Raw genomic sequence first — 22,593 nt, 5'->3', positions numbered from 1 at the left:
GAATTTTTATTTATTCCTCTTGGAGGACAACAGACTTGACCACCTACAAAGGATGCAGATATAGCAGTGAAAACAAACTCGCTTCCTCACCAGGCAGAGATTGTCTGAGAATGAAAATAAGAATTGAAAGTTTTGATTGTACTTTTTTCTTGCAATCCATGTGCAACCTGACTTAATTGTACAGAAAAATCCAAACTACTACTATCTACCATTGACTATGCTGGTTGCATACACACAGCTGAATGTTCAGGCAATGATAGTAGCTATTCCAGGTCAAAGTTTAGGCTGGTCAGTATGTCAAGCAGGGAATTGCACTCAAATTCAGGTTATGGTGAAAATGTGTTTAAAGTGACCTTACTGTGATCTTTAGGTCAGGGGACTGGATTTCTTCCATTGAGAACAGGTTTAATCCTTTCTTTTCAAAATGTTGCTGAACTATATTGCTTCTAAAAGCAAAAAGAGGAAACCAGTCAAAACTTTGTGCTTGGAACATTGTGAAGAGCTTGTTCCATTCTTATCAATATCAAGTATGTAGCTGTCATGGTCCGTTTGGATCTCTCAAATTTATACGACAACATACTTCGCAAAATAAGTTTTCTTTTATGAGCTCGTTAAGAAACTGTCCTGGTTTTGGCCAGGATAGTTAACTTTCCTTGGGCTGAGAGGGAGCACAGCTGGAGGGCCAGGCCCAGATCGGTCATTGGAGTAGTCCATATCATGTGACGGCATGCTCAGTGTATAGATGGACATGTGCTCTCTCACGGCCTGGTTTTGGTTTCCCAGTCAGCGCGGTGGGGTCTTTGGTGTGGTCAGGATCGCTGCTGGGGGTGGGCTGAGTACCGGTTGCTGATTGGTGACCAGCTGCTGTATTTTACCTGTTTGGACTTACTATTACTGTTGTTTTGTTACTATTACTAAATATTTTTTTTTGTTCAATCTATGAATTTCTTTTTTGCTTTTTTGTTCCTCCCCTATTTCACTGGGGAGGGGAGGGGGAAGTAAAAGACTGGCCACGTGGTGATTGGCTACAGACTGAGTTCAAACAATGACAGAAAGAAAACAAAACACATGATAAAGAAGGGTTCAGTCCCTTTTGTACAAACTAGTCTAACATGTGAATTCACTAATTCATCACTTAATTAATGAGGTTTCTAACTCACAAGTTCTCTAATTCGTAACTCACAACTAATAACTTATAACTCATGCACCTGTGAGCAAAATAGTTACCTAGCCGATGGTGAGAGTGGTCCTCTGTTCTCACCCATCATGGGGCAGGCATCCCCTGTATCACATCATGAAACAGAAAAGCGTCAGCAGTCCAGCTGCTGTTGGATGTACTTTAAAACCTTTTTGGGGGAGCTGATATATTTACATCTTCCAGCTTGGAAGTTTGGTCTATACTGTTTCTATGTGTTAGGGGATTCTGAAGAAACTACCAGAAGAACGTATGGATTATGGCTGCAGGAGACAGCAAGCTGCAGATGATAATTACTGCATAATGACCATTAGGTCTTTCTGGCCACCTGTCCTGATACTGTGTTGCCCTTTCTCTGACCTAATGGCAGTGCTCCCAGCATACATCAGGCCTTATCATGAGCTGGGTTAGCCAAAATCTGAGCAGGAGTTGAGTGAACAGTCATGCTAGCTGGTAGACAGCAGACCTGAAAGTGTCTTCTAGGGGTACACAGGCCATCTGGGATCTTCCTATTCCCAGTGGAAGGCTGCTGCCTTGCAATCCTGCCTCTTCCAGTGCCTTCCCTGATTCAGAGACATGCAACTGTATCTCTACAGAACATAGTTGTTTCTGAATAGTAATACCTTTCAAAGGACTTCAGCATGGGTGACTTTTATGTGCACATCTTACTGCTTAAGCAAGAATGTTCCGCTCTAAATCGATAAAGGTTTGAGCAATTCAGTCTCCTGGTTTTGCATGTATATGGATACATTGAAAAGCAGGATCTTGAAATGCATAGAACTGCCATTGCAAATTCTGTTACAATGCCCAATTTGCCATACTTGGTTTCTAGCAGATAACCATTAAATTATTGTAACCATCCTAATACGTTCCCAGTATAGTATACAATAGACTTTATACTAAAGTTAAGCATAACAACTGCATGTATTGTCTGTACATCTATCAAGTTTCATATGTTTTCAATCATTATATTGCCTTATTCTGCTACCTTGTGGAGGTTGCTCAGCTCTGTCCATGCCAATGGTCATTGTTTAGACAGTAGAAGAAAGGAAGAAGGAAAGGAGAGGTGAGAAGATCATGAAAACTTAAATCAGTGTTGGTTCCAGAATCTTGTTCTTTGTGTATTGGACTTTGTTAGAATGCAATCATTTTGAGGCTAGAGACTGCTTCTATAGCTGAAATGAGAAGAAAGCAGGAGGAGGAGGGTTCTTTAGGTGACAAAATTGCCATAGGTTTCCTTGGAAAACTTGAAGTTCACTCCTCTAATAATTAACACAAAGATTGTTGCCCTTAGGATGAAAATATGCAGTGAAAACCTTAAGAAAAAAACCCCGGAGGATGGTGATCTGAGCAAATGAGATAAAACTTTTGAGTTACTGGGGTACATCTGTTTTAGGCTACTCCCTTTGAGGTGTTCAAAGTTACTGAAGTTGCAGAGCCTGAGGCCTCAGCAGTTTCTGGAAATTAAAGCCCCTTGAACATATGAAACAGAAACTATGTGAAATCTTAAATTAGTTGCTATTGAAACTATAGGCATTTATTGTCACTTCTTCAATAACACAGATGTCCCAAGGACTTGCACAGGTCTATTTTTTTGTTTGTGTGGGGTTTTTTTTTAAGCTGGCCTGCATTATATGCATATAATGTAAAACTATATTGTATATCAAGTTTTCTTGGTTTTCCATGCACAATATAGAGTACAGCTGTGCTAAAGACGTCAAACCACAGAATGCTGAACTGGTTCCCAGGATTGCTAATGCCCAATACCTTCTTTAGAGTAATGAATACCTTCTTTTTGATAAAGATGCTTAGAAGCACATAGGCAAATTGGACACTGATGTTTAATGTGGCTTTTCAAGTTGCTCATTTGAAAAACGAAGACTCTAATTCTCTTTTCTAATATATTTCTGTAATTGTTTTTTTAATTTAAGTGTCATGTTTTGGATGTCTGGACTCATTAATGCTTTGTATTTTGGATAATTTTAGGTCTTTGTTTGCTCACTAGCTTACAATTAGCAGAAACTTTATGTGGGCACTTCCCCTTGAGTTCTTTCCAGGATTTAGATTGTTTGCTAGGTAATTGTGCTTAATAAGCCATTCTGGCCTCCTAATGTTACCTGGTATTGTACGCTTCCATAGCTGCATATCAATAAAGATTAGAAATCCCAGCAACCACTTCTCATTTAAAAGAAAACTGGCCAGACTCTTTTTGTTAAAATCTGTTGCAAAATCCTAATCCTTAACCCTGTCTATTAACTCATTCACTGCTGTTAATGGCTAATAGCTCTCCAGACTACACAGCGTGTTCTCTGTGTTCCTCTGGAGAGAAGGAGTCCACAGAAATGGATAATATTTTTTTAAGTTTGGTAAGAAAGAGCAGTGGAAACTAAAAATGTCCTAACTGGATTTCTGATTTTTTTTTTCCTGTTTCAAGAAAGAAATGTAAGCTGGACTTGTACTTCATAAACAGTATGATGGTAGCCTAGAGCGTACATGAGCACCTCAGCTCTTCATGTAGCACTACTGAGCAGCTGAGAGGCTGTTTTGTTTAACTTGGACTGTACGTTCTTCAGTACCAGTGCCTGGCATCCCAGGCAGCTCATAATTAAGTTTAGAGACATATGGTGAAGATCCACCACGATAGGAGGAATGATGTTAAAATTCATTCTAGGGGGACAAGTGTACTCCTAAAAGGCTCGATTAAGTCGCCAATCTTCTGGATGCTTTCCAGGAGCTCTTCAAGCAAATCACTGTCTTGGCCTCTCCAAAAGGCAGCAGAGCTCCTGAAAAGAAGATACACCTTGCCTAAGGTGTGTAGGGCATGTGGAGATGAGTAGAATAAGATTGATTTCTCATGAAAAGCAGTAGGGTCACAATATGCCAGCTGTTGATCCATTGTGTTTTGGCAGGCACTGTGCAGAAGTGGGTTAAGGGAGAATTTGAAGGAGGATAATGAGGTTGGTGGAGTTTCTCTTCTATGTGCATGTCTGAGGCTATGTTTGCAAATGAACCATAAAGCAGTACAGTTCACTTGGAAAAATGTATGAGAAGAAGGGTAGAGATGAGTGTGGAAGGACTTCTTGAATGAAAATAAGTATATTGCATATAATGTATTAGAGAAGAGGGAGGACTGCTTCACGCTCTCTGCTTTTGGCAAGTCTGCTGACTCCAGAAAACTGTCCTGACATCATTGTTCTGGGCTGATGGACAAGATGGGATTGCTGAGGGTGTGGTGAGGAGGAAGATGTAGTCATTAAGGCTTGAGATGAAAGCCTGTAACTGCATGGCCAGTAACAAAAGGCTGTATCACAGAAGGTACAAAATGTAGATGATGTCTGAAAATATGGAGAGATAAGTGAAAAATGGTGCTGGCTTAAAAGTTGTTGCAGAAGAGAAAGAAGGTAGGAACAGACAAACGAAAATTTTTTTTTCTTGCTATATTGAATTTGACCTAAAATCCATTTTCCATTGGTACTGCAAACTGTGACTTTTGTGTAATGGCTGCCAATTTTTTGGCATAGAATCCGGTTTTTCCTGAAGAGCTCTTTGTTGTTGGGTCATTCAATGAATGCTGTATGTGGTCTTTGTAAGACTGTTTTCCAAGGGGAAGTGTGTTTATGGTGATGTTTCTCATCTCTGTGCTTCTTGCCCCTCCCAGTGATTTTTGGACCCCTTAGGTGAGTTTTAGCCAAACTTAAAGAGAACTAGTGGTTTAGAAAGTATGAAGTTTATAACAGTTTCCCTAAAATTATTGGCTGAATAGAGATGCCCAAGTATACTCACCTCCTGAAGTAATAGTGAAGTTCCACATCCATTTTTGAGACAGTGTGGCCAGTTGGTAAAAGCAGTGTCGAATTAGCTTGGAGCTGGTTGTAGCATTGCCACAGCATTGAAAGCAGAACTATGGGAATTAAGTAATGCAGACAGAGTATTTTAGTCCATAAGCTATTGCTGTGTATTACAATTACCTCAGATTTTGCTTTAATAAATAAAATTATGCAAGTTCACAACTGTCTAGAGAGGGGAAATACTTAAGTAATCCAGCTGAGTCCTATAAATAGAGAACAGAAGGAACAAAGAAGTTCTTTTGTGCTTGGGGAAATATGAAAGTAAGCATAGTCAAGTGTAAATTTTAGAAAGGGATGGGTTCCCCCGCTCCTTTCTCTTACTTGCCTTAACTGTTTAAAGATTCCTTGTAGGAATATGTTCTGTTCTGTCTTGCAGACTTTTCTAGGTTGCCAGGAGAGTGACTTGGAATTTCTTAGATAATGTTTAATGAATAATGTAGCCGCTCTCTGAATAAAGCTTTAAGATTATAATTTTTTAAAACAGTTATGTGGATTAAGTTGAAAGTGCCTCACCTTATTTCTGTTTCAGGAATTGCATTTAATTATGGTGAGAGTTCTTTTCAGTAGTCAGGTAGTACCATGGCTTTAAACCATGTACTTAATTGACTTTGGAAACTTCAGCTAATTCAAATTTAAATAGATATTTCAATTATAAAATGTATTTTATTTCCCGCATCTTTCAGTGCAAGCATGGAAGTTCTGAAATGGCTCATTTGCTTGCAACTTTCCCAAAAATATAGTGGAAGAGGGTGTTGTGTTTTGGTCTGTATCTTGTAATGTGGGAAGTATAGTAAGGTTTTTTATGTTTTTCTGAGCTTTATGAAGTTTGCCCTCAGTTCACATTTGGAGTCCAAGGAACACCTCACTTTGACAGCTGTGACTCAAAGTGGCTGTAGTCAAATGACAAAGCACAGCAAATGTTGCACATGGGCTTGACTGAAGTGTAAAGAACAGATTTGGCCTTACAACACCGAGTTAAGCCAGTTCTTGCCAAAACAGAGCAGATGACCTCATTGCTGTTAGTGTAAATATTGGCAATTGTACACAAATGTCTTCAATCCCTCAACTGTTTGCAGTGTTTGCAGACAAACTGTAAGGGGAGAGGGAAATGTTGAATGGATGGGGCCGTGTCTTCCTTGAAACCAGCTGAGAGAATGACCTGTCCTCTTCCCTTTGAAGCTAAGGCATCTAGAGGTGTAAGGCAACTTTGAAGTAAGCTGTGTGCATTGTAGCTTTCATATAAATATTTCTCCTACAATATAATAACTTGCTTATTCCGCTGCTCTTTGTGTTTTCTTTCACTCCCACACTGTATTTAGACCATATTAGAGATGTATAAATGTGACTTCCACTTAGTGTTGCTGTTACTAAGAAAGTTGTGGTTGCTATTTTCTGAAATGTGCTATATGTTTGATACTAATGAAGGACAAATACTTACAGGGCTTTGGAAGACTTTACAGTGTATTAAATGTATGCCTGTTGACTTGAGATGATGAATCATGAGATGTTTATTTAACACATATGACTTTTTCGAGCTGTTTGTCACAGAATATATGCAGTACAGTCTCCTTTGCTAATGTATCTGGAAAAGGATATTAATCTGCCACAGAATAAAATGTATCCCAGCTGCTAACTGTCTTAATCTCTGCTGTGTTGCTACTAACTAACCGATCCTTCCTAGAACACTGGTGAGCAGTGAGGCTTTCTGGGATGGGTCCATTCAGTCTTGCCTCTCTAGTAGGATTGCAGTGTTTCATATTGATAATTTTGTTTGTTAGTAGGTGAAATACAGTGAGGAAAAGTGCTTTGTGTAAAACTACCTGCAGATGATACTTCACTCCTAATCCTGAAACCGATTCAAGGTTGGGATTTAGTGATTAAGCCTGATTGAACTGGATTCAGGCTTGTGCCAAAATAAGAGTTGAAAGTAAGCACTGCATTGGATACTGTTTTGATTTGCTGGGACATACCCTAGTTATAATGCTCTTAACTCAAGTTTTAAAGTTCTGCTTTGAAATTGTCTGACTGAAATCTAGTTAGTAGAAGCAAAGATCCTTGGGACTCTGACTTGAATGCTATTCATGATCTCCAAAATGCCCTTGTGTTTTTGTACCTCAAGTCTGTGTGGAGTTGAGATGCTTTTTATATCTAATCCTAGGGAAAGGAGAGTATTATTTCAGAGTTGTTGTTCCTGTTGAATTAATTCAAGTGTGAGAGTGTGAAACTTACTGTTAAAAATGCAAGGTTATGTTCCTAACAGGGACCAAATAAAAAGAAACTTTAATAATCCATCTGTTTCATTAGGTCACCTGCTGGTTTGTTTTCTTTCAAACATTTTGTGGTGATTTGAAAATGTTACGGAGCACAGTGGGGTCAAACCATGTGGCTTCAAAATTGTGAGTCAAGATACAAGGTGTTACAGACTGTAATGGATTTTGAAAGCATTAGTGCTTAGGCCATGAACATGTATTTGTGACAGCAGGTTTGAAGTTTTCTATGAAGGCATGTGAATTTTAGACACAGTCTGTGATCATGAAGCTTTCTAGCTACCTCATATCCTGTACTGCAGCTTCCGAGCTGGTGAATTCTGGTTTGTGCTGCAGTTCATCATTGCTAAATGGTATCTTGGGTTTCTTCAGTTTGTTACTTGTAATCATGAGCCAGCTTAATGAAGTGACCTGATGATAGCACTTATGCCCTGTTAATGAATTTGAGGATGATCTTGGTATACTGCTGTGGCCTTCAGCTTGTTAAAGGTCACGAGGGACAGCAAAGATTTGGATTCAGGGTCCATCTCTTTTGTTGACTAGAGAAGAAAAAAAAAGGGGGGGAGGAGGGGAAGAGTCAAGCTGTGCTGAGGCTTTTGAGATAGTCACTTGTTTCAGTGTGTCTGAAAAGGAAACAAATTATGCATTGGACAAAGATGTTTTAGAACAGCAGACAATGAAAAATCAAAAGATGCAAGGGTTGAGATTAAAATATTGTGAGGGAAGAAGATGCCCTAAAGACAAACACACTCCCTGAAGTCAGACATCAGACTGAGAATTAAAATACTGAAGATAAAATAATAATTTTCAAGGTGGAAGAATTATTTCAACTAATAACTCATTTGATAGTTGCCATTAATAAAATTTAGCTTTAAAAGAGATGACTGAATGTCTGGATGAATTCTTTATCTCCTCCTATCACTTCCCCACCACCAAAAGAAAGCAAGTTAATAATTCTTTCTGGCCAGTTCTCACCAATACAAAGAGAAGAGAGCCTTCCAATTTGATTTTTCTGTGCTGTAAAGGTTGTAGTTCAAGGACAGGTGGGGAATGTTCTGTAATTAGGGAAGATATATATTGTAGCATCCCCTGCTTCAAAACAATGTTTCTTTTCCTCATTTTTTTCCCCCCACCATATTGTTAGCTTCATTGCACAGGGAGAAACTGCAAAGCAACCAACAGCTCTTGGACTAGACTAGTTCTTGGATGCAAGTCAACGAGTAATTTGGGAAACTGACTTTGAGACTTCTGGGGAATTTTAGGTTATATCTGGAGGCAAGATTTCTAGCAGCCCTTGTTGCTAGAAACAACCTCTTGTAGTTCAGAGTTTATAGAAACTTGCATATTGGTGTTGTCCTCTCACAGGTAATATGTGTATATATAGTTTGTATGTGTCTTGGATATCACTTGTGGCATCTGGATTTTGGCCTGTTTCACACAGATGTTAGACCATCTTTTGGCCAGTCTCGTGTGAAGAAAATTCCTTGGTGCTTAAACTGTCTCTTAAGCTCATTCTCAACACTATCATCTTTATGGTTGTGGGACTTCTGGTTGGTTTGTTCTAAGCAGAGCTTATTATCTCAAGCTCTCTTCTGGAGTAGCAAAAGAATAATACTCCACAAAAGAAAATCACTTAATCCCACTAAAAAAAATCAGATGGTAACTCTGTATAAACACTTTCTTTTCAAATAAAGTAGTACACTGATTTCAAAACCACAACCTGTTCCTTTCCAATCAAATTTTGTGTGCAGAAGATTTTCGTGTGGTATTTTGACCTCAACCTGCCATGAAAGATTTTTGCCCATTCATTGATGGGAAGCAGCATATATTGTAGGATATTTCTCCTTCATCAATCCAAGGGAGGAGGCTTTTTGGTAAATACTAGTTAGCTTGTTTCCAGTAGCCAATTCTGTATTTGCAGTCATCTTTGTCAGGAAAAAGTTACTTTATTCTATACCAGGATTCTTGTGGTAGGGAGGATCTGCCACCTGTCTCCCTGTTCATGGAGGGTACTGTCATGCTTTTCTGGATGGTTTATAAACTCTGAGTAACTCAAGTGGCTTATTTGTACTTTTATTTTTTCTTTTTCAATCAAGCCTTGCTTGCACTTAACTATTGTTATTAACAGCTTCCAACCTGGGTAGAACAAGCTGACTCTTTGTCCAGAGCTATTATGATGTCATAATAGGGAAAAGGCAATGAGCACAGCTTGGCCATAGTGCACCAAGATAGCTAATTTGAATGAACGTATGCTCACTTTTAAGTATACTAAGCAGTGTGCTGGTTATTTGTTGGGGGAACAGAAAGTTACTGAAGTGGTTGGTCAAAATACTGCAGTTGGCTTCAGCTGCAGCAGGATTTTAGCCCTGATTTGAGGTGCAGGCTGCTTTCAGGTGATGTGAACCTTCTAAAGGTTAGAAACAAGGTGAAATCAACATCTTAATTTTAGCTCTTGGGGTTTCTCATGACTTAACACTTATGTCAAGGATAGATAGGTTTTGCGAACATTTGCTTGGAATATCTCTTTTTCTTAAATACAAGAAAAGCCCTTTGCACTGTCAGCTCTGCCTGTCTTCTGTGAAAGCAGCCTTTTTGTAGTTTGTAAACTAGCTGTGGAGAGGTAGTCAAATAGCAGCATATATGTGTATATATATGCTGGATTTTTCTTTACACTTAAAACTGAACAACTATCTGAAAGAGTAAGATATCATCAGCCAATTAGGAAAAAAGGAGAATTTACAGAAAATCTGCTTAAAGTATGGCAAACAACGTAATTGAGGAGGCTTTCAGGCAAGGTAGTGGAGAACAAAAAGCACATGGGAGAGAGGGAGGGGGAGGAAGTAGCTGGGGGATGTCAAAGTTCCAATACTTGGTTCCAGTCAGAAATACCTGTTGTTATGGAGCTGATCATTGAAAAACTGGGGGGAAAGCTGTGATCAGAGACGTGTTTTGGCTTGTGTGCATCTGCTCAGTAAATTAGCTTTGCATTCCTATTCCCAGTTATTGCTAAAATAAGTTATGCATAAGGTGAACTGGTTTTGAATTTATGGGATTGTGAAACCTCAAGTGAGCTTTTTCCCCCAACTCTTTCCATTGACCTCAGAGAAATCTGTACAGTACTGGAGGTAAGGGTTATTTTGCCTTCTCTATTGCAAAAGCACAATGTGCATTCTGGACATAAACTTCAGGTTGAAAAATGTATTTGGGGCTGTCAGAATAGCCCACAGTGGAAAGGCAAAGAAGCTGTTAATGGTATGTAACTGTCAGCAAATAAAGAACCAAATACATATGAAGGAAAACCAAATGCTAATAAAAACGTGTTATAGAGTTATAATTGGGAAGCAGAGATATACATATGGCTGAAAGGTTTTCTGGTTTTCAGACCTCTCTGCAAACTTCTGCTTGCACAATCGTAGAAATCAAACCAATCATAGATTTTATTTTTTTTTTTAACTTACAGATTAGCTTTGCTTAGAAACTGTAATGAGACACTGTGATTTTGGCACATAGATCTTACATTTCTGATGTCTGTGCATGTTCTGGTTTTAGTGACAGACCCCTGAAAGAATCCTATTAGTGCTTGTGGAACAGGCAGTCCTTTAATTCAGCCCTGCATATTGGTTTGATGGAAGTACATTCTGCAGGCTGTGTTTATTGGTTTGCTATTGCTATTTAGTCTATTAAAACTATTTGTCCTGTAAGAAATGAGTGGGACTATTTCCCCCGAGCTTGGACTGTTTCAAAGACGCTTTGTTCAGATCATTTGCCGCTTTGGTGAATGTTGTTTTTAAAATTGGAGGTGTCAGCAAGTATTTCATTATTAAATGGTCCCTCTCTTTAGTCTTTTCCTACCGTCCATCTTTTAAAAAAAACCCAAACAGATGACCAAAACTGATCTGCACTGAACACAAGATTGCTGACTGGGGGGGAAAAAATGCACTTGCTGGCTTGCTGAATTAAGATAATACTTTGGATGTTGACAGACAGAAAACCAGTTAGAGCTGTTGGATGCTTTGCTGACGTGTGCATTGTCACACAGAGAGATGGCTTGTTTTGTGCCAGTAAATCTGAACTGTTCAACTCTCAGCAAGATATTAAGTTAATTAATTAAGTTCCTTACGGCTGGGCTTGGAATGTGAGGTCTGTTTATTTGTGAAGACAGCTAGTCCAGGAATAAACAACGGAGGTCACTGATGGGGCCTCTTAGGTGTTTTCTCAGTTGCTGTTACATTACAGGCTAGTAGAAGACTTTCTTCTGCTAAGTTTATTGGTACATTAAAACAGTTTTACCCGAGTTAAGTGTTTCTGTATTTGTGCACTGTTAATACTTGTGCGGATACTAGTTTTCTTTGAAGTATGTAACTTTATGTGGGAAAATGTTTGTTAAAACTCTTTGAACTCTTTGGGTTTTCAGGGACTTACATCTCAAAAGACTATTTCTGTATACACTGGTATTCTTAAAAGCTATCACTTTTTTGTTGATTAATTATACAAGCATATTTGAAATGTGGTTTTACTTATGCATTTGGACTTAGTTATGTTTCCTTTGTTTTTTAAACACCCCCTGTTTGGACAGGGATTTTGGTGTGTATGTATGCTGGACTGACTTTACAACAGACTTGTGTAGGACTTCTCTGCTAAAGCTTGTCCTGTCAATGTGGTGTGACCCCTCTGGCTCTAATGGGCTCTGAGCTGTGTTGCTGCTGACTGCCACAACTTGTGGGGTGAAGATCAGTGTGTCTTCTGGATCATATGTCAATATTTGTCAACTGCTGAATAAAGTAGTTGGTTGTAGAAGGGAAATCATCTTTCCACTCTAGTTTGGGGGCTGCACTAGTACATCTTTTTGATGCAGAAAGAGATGTTCACTTCACCAGGAGAAAGCAGCTCTGATTAGACTGCAAACATGAACGGTACTAAGTATTTGCTTAGTTTTTCCTGCAGCATTTCTGCCTCCACGTGCAGTTCTGTTAAATCCATCAGCATCATCAGATTCCATGTTTCTTGTGTAACCATACCCTGGTTGTGTTTACTAATCTCCTCTGAATAACTTTCAGATTTCTTTTACTCTATTCCTCTGTTATCCATTTTCCTGTTACTTAATTCTTCAAAAATATTGTCTTTAGTTTTAGCACTTTATTCATAGTAATCAGGATTACCTGATTACATGAGCTTCTTTTGTTGTATTATCATGGTTTATTTTTCCTTTATCTATCTATTTTCCTTTAGCTGTCTCATTAGGTTTTGTTTGGTTGGCTGTGTTTTGGGGGTTGTTTTTGTAGGTTTTGTTTTTCAAGCTTTTTTTTTTTTTAAATCATCATCATTATTGGTGGTTTGTTTTTTGTTTCGGTTTTGGGGGCAGGTCTTATATTTTTAAGACAATTCTTCTTGGAGTTTTTACTTTAAAATTTTTGAAATTCAGCATCTCAGCAGTTCCAGTTAGAAATTAACTTTTGTGAGCCATGATGCCAGTGGATCTGTTTATGCAGAAGAAAAGCAGCCCCTGGAAAAGCTGAGCTCATAGCAAAACCACTAGAGTTCAGATCAGTAATTAATCTAGAAGTTAACATTAAATAAACCTTGAGCAACGTGACTGTTGGTAACAAGACAGCAGAGGGCAAATGGCTGATTGCTAAGTCCTAATTTAGCTCCCTAGGTTTCTAACTTTATTTCTGTGCTTCAAAGTTTTTTTGGCATTTGAGTGCAGAAAGAATTTTTTGGACTCATGGGATTTCTTTGCTTCTGAAAAAAGCAACCCTCTAACCATTTTTTAAATTTACAAACTTGAGGAATTTTTTAAAGTTAAATTGGGAGCTAGTATACTATATTAGCAGGTATGACTTTGGCATTATTTCAGTGAAGGCAGTAGAACCGTGCTCAAAAGTGAGAACTGACTAGATTAGTTGGCATGGCTTGCTTTTTTGTTTAGTATCATTGCAGTGCCCATGGAAAAACCTAGGATAACACATTAGCTGGAGTCTGTTTCCTTACAGAGCCTGCACTGTGTTGGCAGGGGTTAAACCACCTCTATAACACTTTCCCTTATTCATCTCCTTGTTTTAGAGAAAGAGAAGCAATCTGTCTGCTTGTTTTCCTGTCTGGGTTTTCCAGCATTGGTGTTAAATGCACAGGTTTGTTGGGACTAGGAACTTTCAGCTGGTTCTGTGTGGAGAGCAAGGTTGGACTCTCATGGATGGCTGTAATTAAAAATGTTTCCCCCCTGGTTTGGTATGCCACCACCTGCTAGGAATTATTGAACAAACACTGAAAGCATCTATAACCAGTCCCTGGAAACATCCAGGCAGTATATAAAGGAAGAGGGGCACTTGTTACTCTAAACTGCTAAGAGTTTACTCTAGAGTTGTTTGTTTAATGCTATTTCTCTTGGTGCTCTTTTTGTAATAATTTTTAATATTTAGGAAATAAACTGTAATGAAACCTCTGCTATGTCTACAGAATGGGTAGATACAGCTAAAGCATGGGATGTTTGATTCCTGTTACTATTTTTAAAGAGAGGAGACTGTGTTGGCTCTTCTACCCAATAGATGTTAAGGTGAATTTGTTAACTTATTTAAATTGGTAATGTCTCACTATAAACACCAGGATTTTTTTCCTGTCTTCTAGCTGCTGAGAGAAGTCTGCTGCATTATCTCTGGTATAGCTGCAAGTATGACTTGACTGATTGGCATTCCTGGCTCTTGGATGATCTGGTGAACCATGGAGCTCAAAGTATGGGTGGATGGAGTCCAGAGAATTGTGTGTGGGGTCACCGAAGTCACAACATGCCAGGAAGTTGTAATAGCCCTTGCTCAGGCTATTGGTAAGTAACTCTGTCAGCTGGGTGTCTGGGAACTGGGGTGGAGCTTTTTTAATGAAGCTATACCAAGAGGAGGTGGGGTTGCACTGAGTATCAGTAGAACATGAACATATGATGCACAGTGGGATAATCTTGCAGTATAAACTTGTAGCCTTTGATTTTTAACCTGCCAGAGAGAGATTAAAAAGAAAGAAAAGAAACACTTTGAAATCTATAAACTTTCATTCAGTACAAATTTATTCTCTAAATATGCTGCTCTTTGTCATTGTAAATACAGCCTGGACTAAAGAAGGTGCTAAACTGTCAATGTTTTGAGTACCAAAGAAATATAAAAGTAGTGCAAAATAATTGGTTGGCTTTCACAAGCTAATGATGTTCATTGAAAATATACACATTGTATGTATCCCTAGCTATACTGAGAATAGTATAAATCAGTGAAATAGGTCCTTCAAGTTCTCTTACTCCTGCACACCACATAACTCAGTACTAATGAAAAGGTAACTTGAAGTCTGTGTTAGCTATTTGCTGAACAGTTTAGTAGGGAAAAAGAAACACTCTTAGGCTCCACTACAAGAAAGAACATTCCTTCAGTCTTGTCAGATCTTTCTCAGTGATTGAGAGCATCATGAATCAACCTCAGCTTCATCCCTTAAGTGCTTCCAATGCTGAATCTTATTCTTTACTAAAATTTTATAATTGGCTTAGCATACTATTTAAATTTAGACATTAAAACCTATGTCTTACCTAAAATTAAATTCGTAATTTAAGGGCTAGCTTTTGCATTTTTTTTTTAGTATTCCAGCAATTTTGCAAGATTGTATTAGCAGTCTGACTCAATTGCAAAATAATTTTTCTAATAAAAAACAACTTAGGGGCATGAATGTCAACTAGATATTCTATCTGTAACCATGAAAGTCAATTTATCTGAATTTGTGATTTTTATTTATTTAAATGTGTACTTCTGAACATAATTTCCATATACTTTCGTCCGATGGAGTAGCAGACTGGCTTTCTTATATATCTTAAGGGGATTTAACACAGTGCTAGCACATGTATACTCCATCTATAATGCATCAAATACCTTTTAAAGTTTCATTTAAAAATTGTACAAAGTCAGTATGTCTCTAAAATCTGGTATTCGTTGGTTAACTTTTAAGAGTGCTTTTACTGCCTGTTAGTTGCAGCTTTTCATTTAATGCTAGTTCATTTGTAAATTGCTTGCTTCCATATCTCATTTTCTGCCTGTAGGAGGTTTTTAAGACACAGTTATGCTAGCATGATCATTTCCTAGTAATGATTAAGAAGTGTTACATATTTAGAAAAAATAAACAAACTGGTTGTGATAGACTTCTGTTCTTTGCTTTCAGTATCTTTCATCCTGTTTCCTTTGCCTTCTCCCACACGACAAAAAGAGTCAGGCTCCCAGTTCTAGACAATAATTTAATGTTCTCCTGTGTAATTTCTCTTTTTTCCTGTGTCCTCAGTTATTAGCCTGAACTCTGAAAAGACTCCATCAGCCATGGAAACATACACAGTTTTTGTCAACTCATTAGACTTCTTTTTACATCTCCAGTTCATCTGGGGCATGCAACTCTGGTTCCATGCAGAGATAAATTTCCAACCAGAGCCAAATTAAGATAGTCCTTTTAAAACTCCTTCCTGAGACAAATATCCTCTCTAAAAAACACCTAAAGTAATTACACTCCAGTTTCTCACAGGGACTGCTAGGCAATATTAAACACCATATAAATTACACTTGTGTGTCTTTGGCAGATAGAGCTTTCCCAACCCTCCTGTCAGGCCATTCATCACAAAAGCAACCGTATGTCTGTTAACTTTGATTTAGCTATAGGTACCAGCTTACAAGAAATAATTGTCACTTGAATTTGAATGGGAATTATTAAAATGTATTCCTCTAGCTCTCACCTGACATTTGGTGGTGCAAAATTAGCCAGTCTTAGTTGGCTTCCTCCTTGGTTGGCTCTGATCTTATTTTCCACTTTGCAGTCTGGCTCCTTCAGCAGTTGCATAGCTTAGCAGGACTCAGTATTTTTTTTTGTCTGTCTGTTGGTATGTCTGCAAAGTTTTTGAGATGCTCCTTTTGTTTTATTGTGCCTTACAGTTTATTGCTAGGTCCTTGACTTAAAAAATACAACACACATGCACACACAATGCAGTCTTCTTCACTGAGCCTGAAATAAGAACTGCAATAGGTATATTCTTTGTGTTGAAATGCAGTATCTGAAATATCTGCAAATTAGCTTATTTTGTAGCCGTATCCACTGAAGAAAGCACAAGCCAAAGATACTTGGATTGAGACATTCATAGCTCAAGAAACTTCTCATAGACAAACTGAAACTACCTCTATTCTAGAGATATGAAAAGTAAAGGTTACAATGTATTTCAAAATCAGGAAAATTAAAATTATTATAGAGTTGGCTGTGGTTGGAAGGCAACTCTGAACATTGTCTGGTCCAACTCCAGTGGTCAAAGCAGGGTCACCTAGAGGAGGTTGCTAAGGACCATGTGCAGTCAGGTTTTGAATATGGCCAAGTATCGAGACTCCACCACCTCTTTGGGCCACCTGTTCCAGTGTTTGATCACCCTAGCAGTAAGAGGGTTTTTTCTTTATGTTTAAATAGGATTTGACTGCTGCCACTTAATCAAACACAGGGCATGTCTCCTGATGTCTCACTGTGATAAGAGCAACAAAAACATTTCCATCCATTTACTTTCCAACTCTTCCCTCATGTCATGGAAATTCAGTAATAACTTTCTTCATGATACAAAAGTATTCCTTTTCTTTTTTTTTCTTTTTTCTCCCTAAAATGCAAAGACAGGAACTTATGTTCTAGGGCTGTTTTAGCCAAACAAAATTAGTAAGTCATGCTGGGCTGTGCCCCTTTGTAGGAGGTTCTGTCCCATACCCAACATGTAGTCTAATCCTTTGGCAGTGGAGTTGTCACTTAACTTGCCTGGCTAATGTTTTGACCTATTCCTTGACCTATCTGCCACTATCACTATTTCAGTGGAAAGGTCTGTTTGTGTCTCTTCCTTTGGGGCTGTAATCCTGATGGATAACATTAGTGTTACCTGGTCTTGTGCTATGATCTCCTTACCCTGTCGCCCATCTCTTGACCATTGAGGAGTAGGAACTGATTCTACTCCAAGTTTCTGTACAAACTATTTTTTTTAATTTCTGTTTGGCTTGAAATTAAAGGGTTTGAATTAAATCTCATATAAACCTCATGCTTTAAAACAAAAAAAAAAAAAAGAAAAGAGTTGTCTCTTTTGGTGATCCCAGTGAAGCTTATTTTAAAAATATGTGTCTATTTTAGTGAATGCAACAGAGAATAATATCAATTGGATATAATTTTGGATACTGTAATTGATTGTGTCTGCAGCTTAGGAGGAGTTAGAAATGCCTTAGCTGGAGGGAGTGTAGCTGGAATTCTGTTCAAGACAGACATAAAACTATTCAGTTAAAAGTTTTCAGAGAGTGAAATTACCTCCCACTGGGATCTTGAAGAACACTTGATATTACCTTTTACAAGTTTTACTCATGGCTGCTTTATTTCTTTTTTTTTAAAAAACTCAAGCTGCTTGCAAGTTACAAAGAAGAAGATTTGCCTTATAATACAAATAAGAAAAACGATCAATTAATCATGAAAAACTAAGCCCTCACCAAAATGTAAAAAATATACCAGAGCACACAGTTTAAGTGGAGAACTGTGAGTCTTCCTTTAAGAGTATTTTTGGCAGGAGAGGTGAGCTAGACTGTATCACATCAATACAAAAATGTATATTGACTGAAAATTCTGCCTGTTTTTCTGCTTCCACTAGCTTTTCTGTGTATTCTGTGAAAATCATGCCACAGTGGCTTCATATAAATGTTTCTTGGTCATTTTGATTCCTCTTCTTAATTTGGGCAACTGAAAACCAGGTAGAAAAAAGTTATTTGATACTTTTCAATTGTATGTATGACAAGGTGGTTGGTGAATGCAGTCAGGGGCCTGTTTTGCAAAGCAGTAAACTTAGTCTAGTGTCTGTGAATGTAGTGGCTTCTCTCAAAAATTCATTGTAATACTGTGGGGAAAAAACAGATGGTATCCTAAGAGAAAGTGAGCTAATCATGTTAGCTGATAGTTTAGGCAAATGTACTTTAACTACAGAAGATTTTTTTTTTTCAACTGCCTTTTACTGGGTGTTTTCCATTCAAATCTAAAAAATAAAAATCTCCCAAAGAAATACGGTGATGAATAGCGCAGTAGCAAATACACTTGCCCTGTTTCTTCAGAAGTGTTCTCCCATTTCCAGCCCCTGTGAGGATTTTTACTACATTTGTTGTGATTTCTTTTCTCTCTGGAGACTAGAGTGTGTCTCTGTACTCAGAATGACATATTTGTTTCCTAGAAAGAGAATATTTCAGCCTAGAGAAGCAAAGCTTGAATTTCTTACCAAAGTGCACTTTTGTTTTCTGTTACCCCCCATAATTTTCTGCGGCAAATAATTAAAATGGCAGACTTGCTTTAAACAGTGCTGTGGATTTTGGTTGTCTGTCTGTAGCACAGTATCAGGAGAATATGAGCAACACTTCACTGAACAAGTACAGCCATCTCTTTTTGAAGTTGAACAAATGCAGTTGAGTATTTTTCCTCAAAGATAAATGGGGTGTATTTATGAAAATAAAGTACAGATTTGTTCATGCTGTTTCAAACATGCATTACAGCGTTGTATTGGGAAAGCCAGAATTGTATCTGGAAAAATCACACCATTTTATTGTAGTCTTTTCTTATGTTCGTCCCTTCCTCCAAATAATTTCTGCCAAAGCAAGTGCCAGAGCTGGCTGTCAGACATTTTGAGAGAGAGAAAAGAGTCTGTCTGAGGTTGAATTGAATCATAGCGCTGAGTCTGAAGAGGATTAGAAAAAGGGAACAATTCTTGTTGTGTACGATCTAAGGTTTTTAAACATTTAATTAATCATGTAGTTTACTGCTAAGAATCGCTTAAGACTTGTGTTATTTTTGACCCTAAAGTTTCATTCTCTGCTGCTTCAAATAGCAACATTAAGAAGGATAATAAGTACAAGAAAGCTGCACGCTGTGGTGATCCCATGGTGTGATCATACAAACTTTATGGTTCAGAAATGTAGTGATGGTAACCTTACTGAAAGGCATGGTGGTTGGGTGGGATGATTTGTTGCCACCTTTAATGATGTGGTACGTCTAGTGTAGCAGTGGTGTGTGCAGCAGAGACCTGGGCTGCTTGATCTGCTTTGCCACATCTTGCTGTTTGACCTTGGCCAAACTGCTCCTCCACATTGTTTTACCTATTTAGGAAATGGGTCTAAAATAAGTGCAGTACCTTGGGGTGCTTAGATGAAAGGCAGTTGAAAGTATGAAATGACTTTAAGTGCTTTGTTTTGTCAGATTGTGATAAACTCTGCATAGCCTTTTTTTTGAACAAAAGGATAATAGTAATTAGCTAAGACTTCAGTCCTAATAAAGACATTGTGAGCACAGCTGTACCTAGTGAACTAAGCAGACCTTCACTGCTATTAGACTTGAGTCTGTGTATCTCTGTGGGCATGTTTGCCTAGGACTGGACTCCTACTCTGATTCTTATTGTTTTCTATGGTAGGCATACATGTGTGTGCAAAATATGGCATGAGTTAAGAAATCTGAATAATGCAAACTCTAACCTCTATTTTAAAGGCTTTTTAAACTTTTAATCTTTCTTGGGTATTTAATGAGTTCTCAGGTAGCTAGAATGGTATTTTTTTTAAATTGCTGTGGATGTTAACCTAAATATCACATAATGAATGAGATGTCAGCTTCATATGTCAAAGATACTGAGTTAATATCATACTGGGTTTATTTAAATTGCTAGTAATTACCTTTCTATCAGTGCTGTTAAAGATTCAGGAGTTAATGCTGTTGCTCCTTTGGTAAGGCAGAGCATTTTCTCCCACATGTTCCACATGTTAAGAGTTCTTACAAGATTTTACCCATATACAATTATTTTTTTCTTTATATTGCCTTGTTAAGGAAGACAGACATCATCCTTTAGCCTAGAGACCTATCTCTGGGAATCCAAGTGGATCAGAAAGCTGTAACCAGGCTGGGGACAGGGTCCATTTGTCAGTGCCCCCAGAGCTCTGGGCAGTCTGGGTTTGGCTTGAGCATTTGTTGGCATACCTGACATTACCACCATGGAAACCTGCATGCAAACAGGCAACAGTATATATATTCTTACTATGCACTGTTGTGAGTTTGGAGTGCTAATTCAGATTGAGCTCAAGGGCAAGACTAGTACAACTTCCCTTTTAGTTTGTTTGTCTTAAAACTTCTGTCTTACATACGGATTTTTTTTTTTCTGCAGACTCCATCCAGAGTGCCATCTTGTAGGGCAGGTCTTTGGCACAGCTGCTGTGCAGCAGCAGAAGTGATGGGATCCCTGGGAAAAATGGGAGCTAGGAGTGTCCCTGTCAGGCAACTCCCCAGGCACTGAGTGCATCCTGGTGGTCTTGGGGAAAGAGGAGAAACTGGGAGCAAGACCTCATGACCTCTAGTGACAAAGGCCTGCTTTTGTCCACCCCAGCCCTTCCCCTAGGAAAGGAGAGGTACTCCCATGTTTAAGACTGCTCGTCTAACCACCTGTCCCAGAAATTATGCGAGACCTAGGCAGTGACTCATCTGCCTGCACTGACTCACTGCTGTAGGTCCTGGCTGTGAAGCATGGGAGACAATGAAAAGATGGATCTTACTTGGTGAAATAAACTTTTGTAGCCTGGCTGGAAAGTTAAGGCACAGATACGTTTTTACATGGTGTGTCATGCATGCTACCTGCATACAAAAAAAATTTAGTGCCTGTCTCCGAAATGCTTTGCATGTAGAAGATGATGCACTTTTGTGAGGGAGAAAACGGATGAATCATTTCTGTCCTGAAAACCAGTACTGATGACCTCTCAGGTTACAGTCCTGCCAGAAGTGTTGCATGAGAAACACTGCTACTGTTACTTTCCTTTGGAATTGCATTTGACTTTTGCAGCAGAACTAGTCACTCCTGTCTACTGTGTCAGCTGCAACTATTAAAGCATATACAGAAGCTTAAAGTGAATAGTAGTTATATGGGTCCTACTACCCTCATGGAGTGTAATTTAAACATCTGCCTCTTGAGAGTCTTAAAAAAAAAGTTAAATTACCTTGTTCCCATATTTCATTAGTTTAACCACCATTCATTGTAATGGAATCTGTGTTTGAATTACCAAATTACATCAATTGCAAACTAATGCTACAGTGGTTGGGCACATGACATGGACACTCAGATCCTGAGCTTGCTGAGAGCAGTGGCTGATCCAGGACACTGGCTGTAGTTAGCTCTTTAATATCTCACTGATCAAGCGATAACCAGTTCAAACCACTCATGACAGCTAGTTGCAGGCTATCAAAACATCAGCATTCTGGAGTCCATATATTTCCTTTTTTGTTCTTTCTCACTTTTAAAAACAAAAGGTGGTTTTGAAGGTGTTCATGTATTAATAGAACCTGTGATAAGTTTGTATGCTTAGGTAGCTGTTAGGTGTAAACTGTTAACCTTGACGCTGACCCTTTCTGCAAATGCAGTGTGCTTTATATATGTAAATATATACCTACTTCTGTTATAGCTTGTCATTTGCTGTCTTGCAAAACAGATACAAATTCTTGATTATTGTTTTGAGATGGTAATATTATATGGTCCATGTGGTGGACCATTATATGGTCAGTGGGTCAGCACAGAATATTAATGAGAAGTAGCTGGCCAGTGAATGGGGTGTAGAGGCGCCGTGCTTTCTCCAGCCCCTGAATTGCTGTTTTCTGAAGGGGGAACCATAGAACACAGCACTGCTGGTGCTTGTTTGGGACTGTCTGGATTGTTTTCTCTACCATTCTCATTTGTACAAGGCTTTGATAGAAGTATTCTAGTCGTACATGTTTTAAAAGAAAAGTTTGATTTTAGAAGTTGTAAGGGATCCACTGACAAGGCACATACCCACTGTGAACATCAGTACAATAACTAAAGCTGTGCCTTGAATTGTCTGCTTAACTGCTTGTCTAACTTCACCTGGAAATACTTCATAAATCAATGTGTTCAATATGCAGCTGGGAAAAAAACACTATGTTTTAATGAATGTCATGCATTGCTGGTGTGGGGCATATTACATAAATACAACAGTAACTAATTTTTAAAATTATATGGTTTGCATGAATGAGGTAGGACTGAGTTCTGCCAGGTACTGTATAAGCACAGTGTCTATTTTGGAAAGCTTCTGGACAATATACAAGACAAGAAGCAACATGCAGGTATTGAACTGTTCTTTGCTTTCTCCTTGTCAATGGTAGCACATCAAAACCAGCAGTTTGTTATAAGGATGCCTGTGTTCTGAAATATTCTATTAGTTTTGAATTAGCTCGTTCACCCTTTCAT

At 38.4% G+C, this 22,593-nt stretch overlaps 1 protein-coding gene across 5 annotated transcripts in view; it reads left to right on the top strand.

Moving 5' to 3' along the window:
* RASSF8 (Ras association domain family member 8) overlaps positions 1–22,593 on the top strand; it is a 91,251-nt gene that overhangs the window by 55,521 nt on the left and 13,137 nt on the right. For all 5 annotated transcript variants that reach the window (XR_012629278.1, XM_074871361.1, XM_074871363.1 and 2 more), the window contains one exon: positions 13,935–14,130. Coding sequence is in view for 4 of the 5 variants with exons in the window: in XM_074871361.1 (XP_074727462.1) it covers positions 14,028–14,130 (103 nt within the window). In the remaining variant the exon portion in view is untranslated. The remainder of the gene's footprint in view (positions 1–13,934; positions 14,131–22,593) is intronic.

Source organism: Strix uralensis, chromosome 5 (genome assembly GCF_047716275.1).
Source record: "Strix uralensis isolate ZFMK-TIS-50842 chromosome 5, bStrUra1, whole genome shotgun sequence".
In the NCBI taxonomy this organism is placed as follows: Eukaryota; Metazoa; Chordata; class Aves; order Strigiformes; family Strigidae; genus Strix; species Strix uralensis.
Note: the sequence above shows the minus strand (reverse complement) of the source record. Positions and strands in the feature narration are given on the sequence as shown.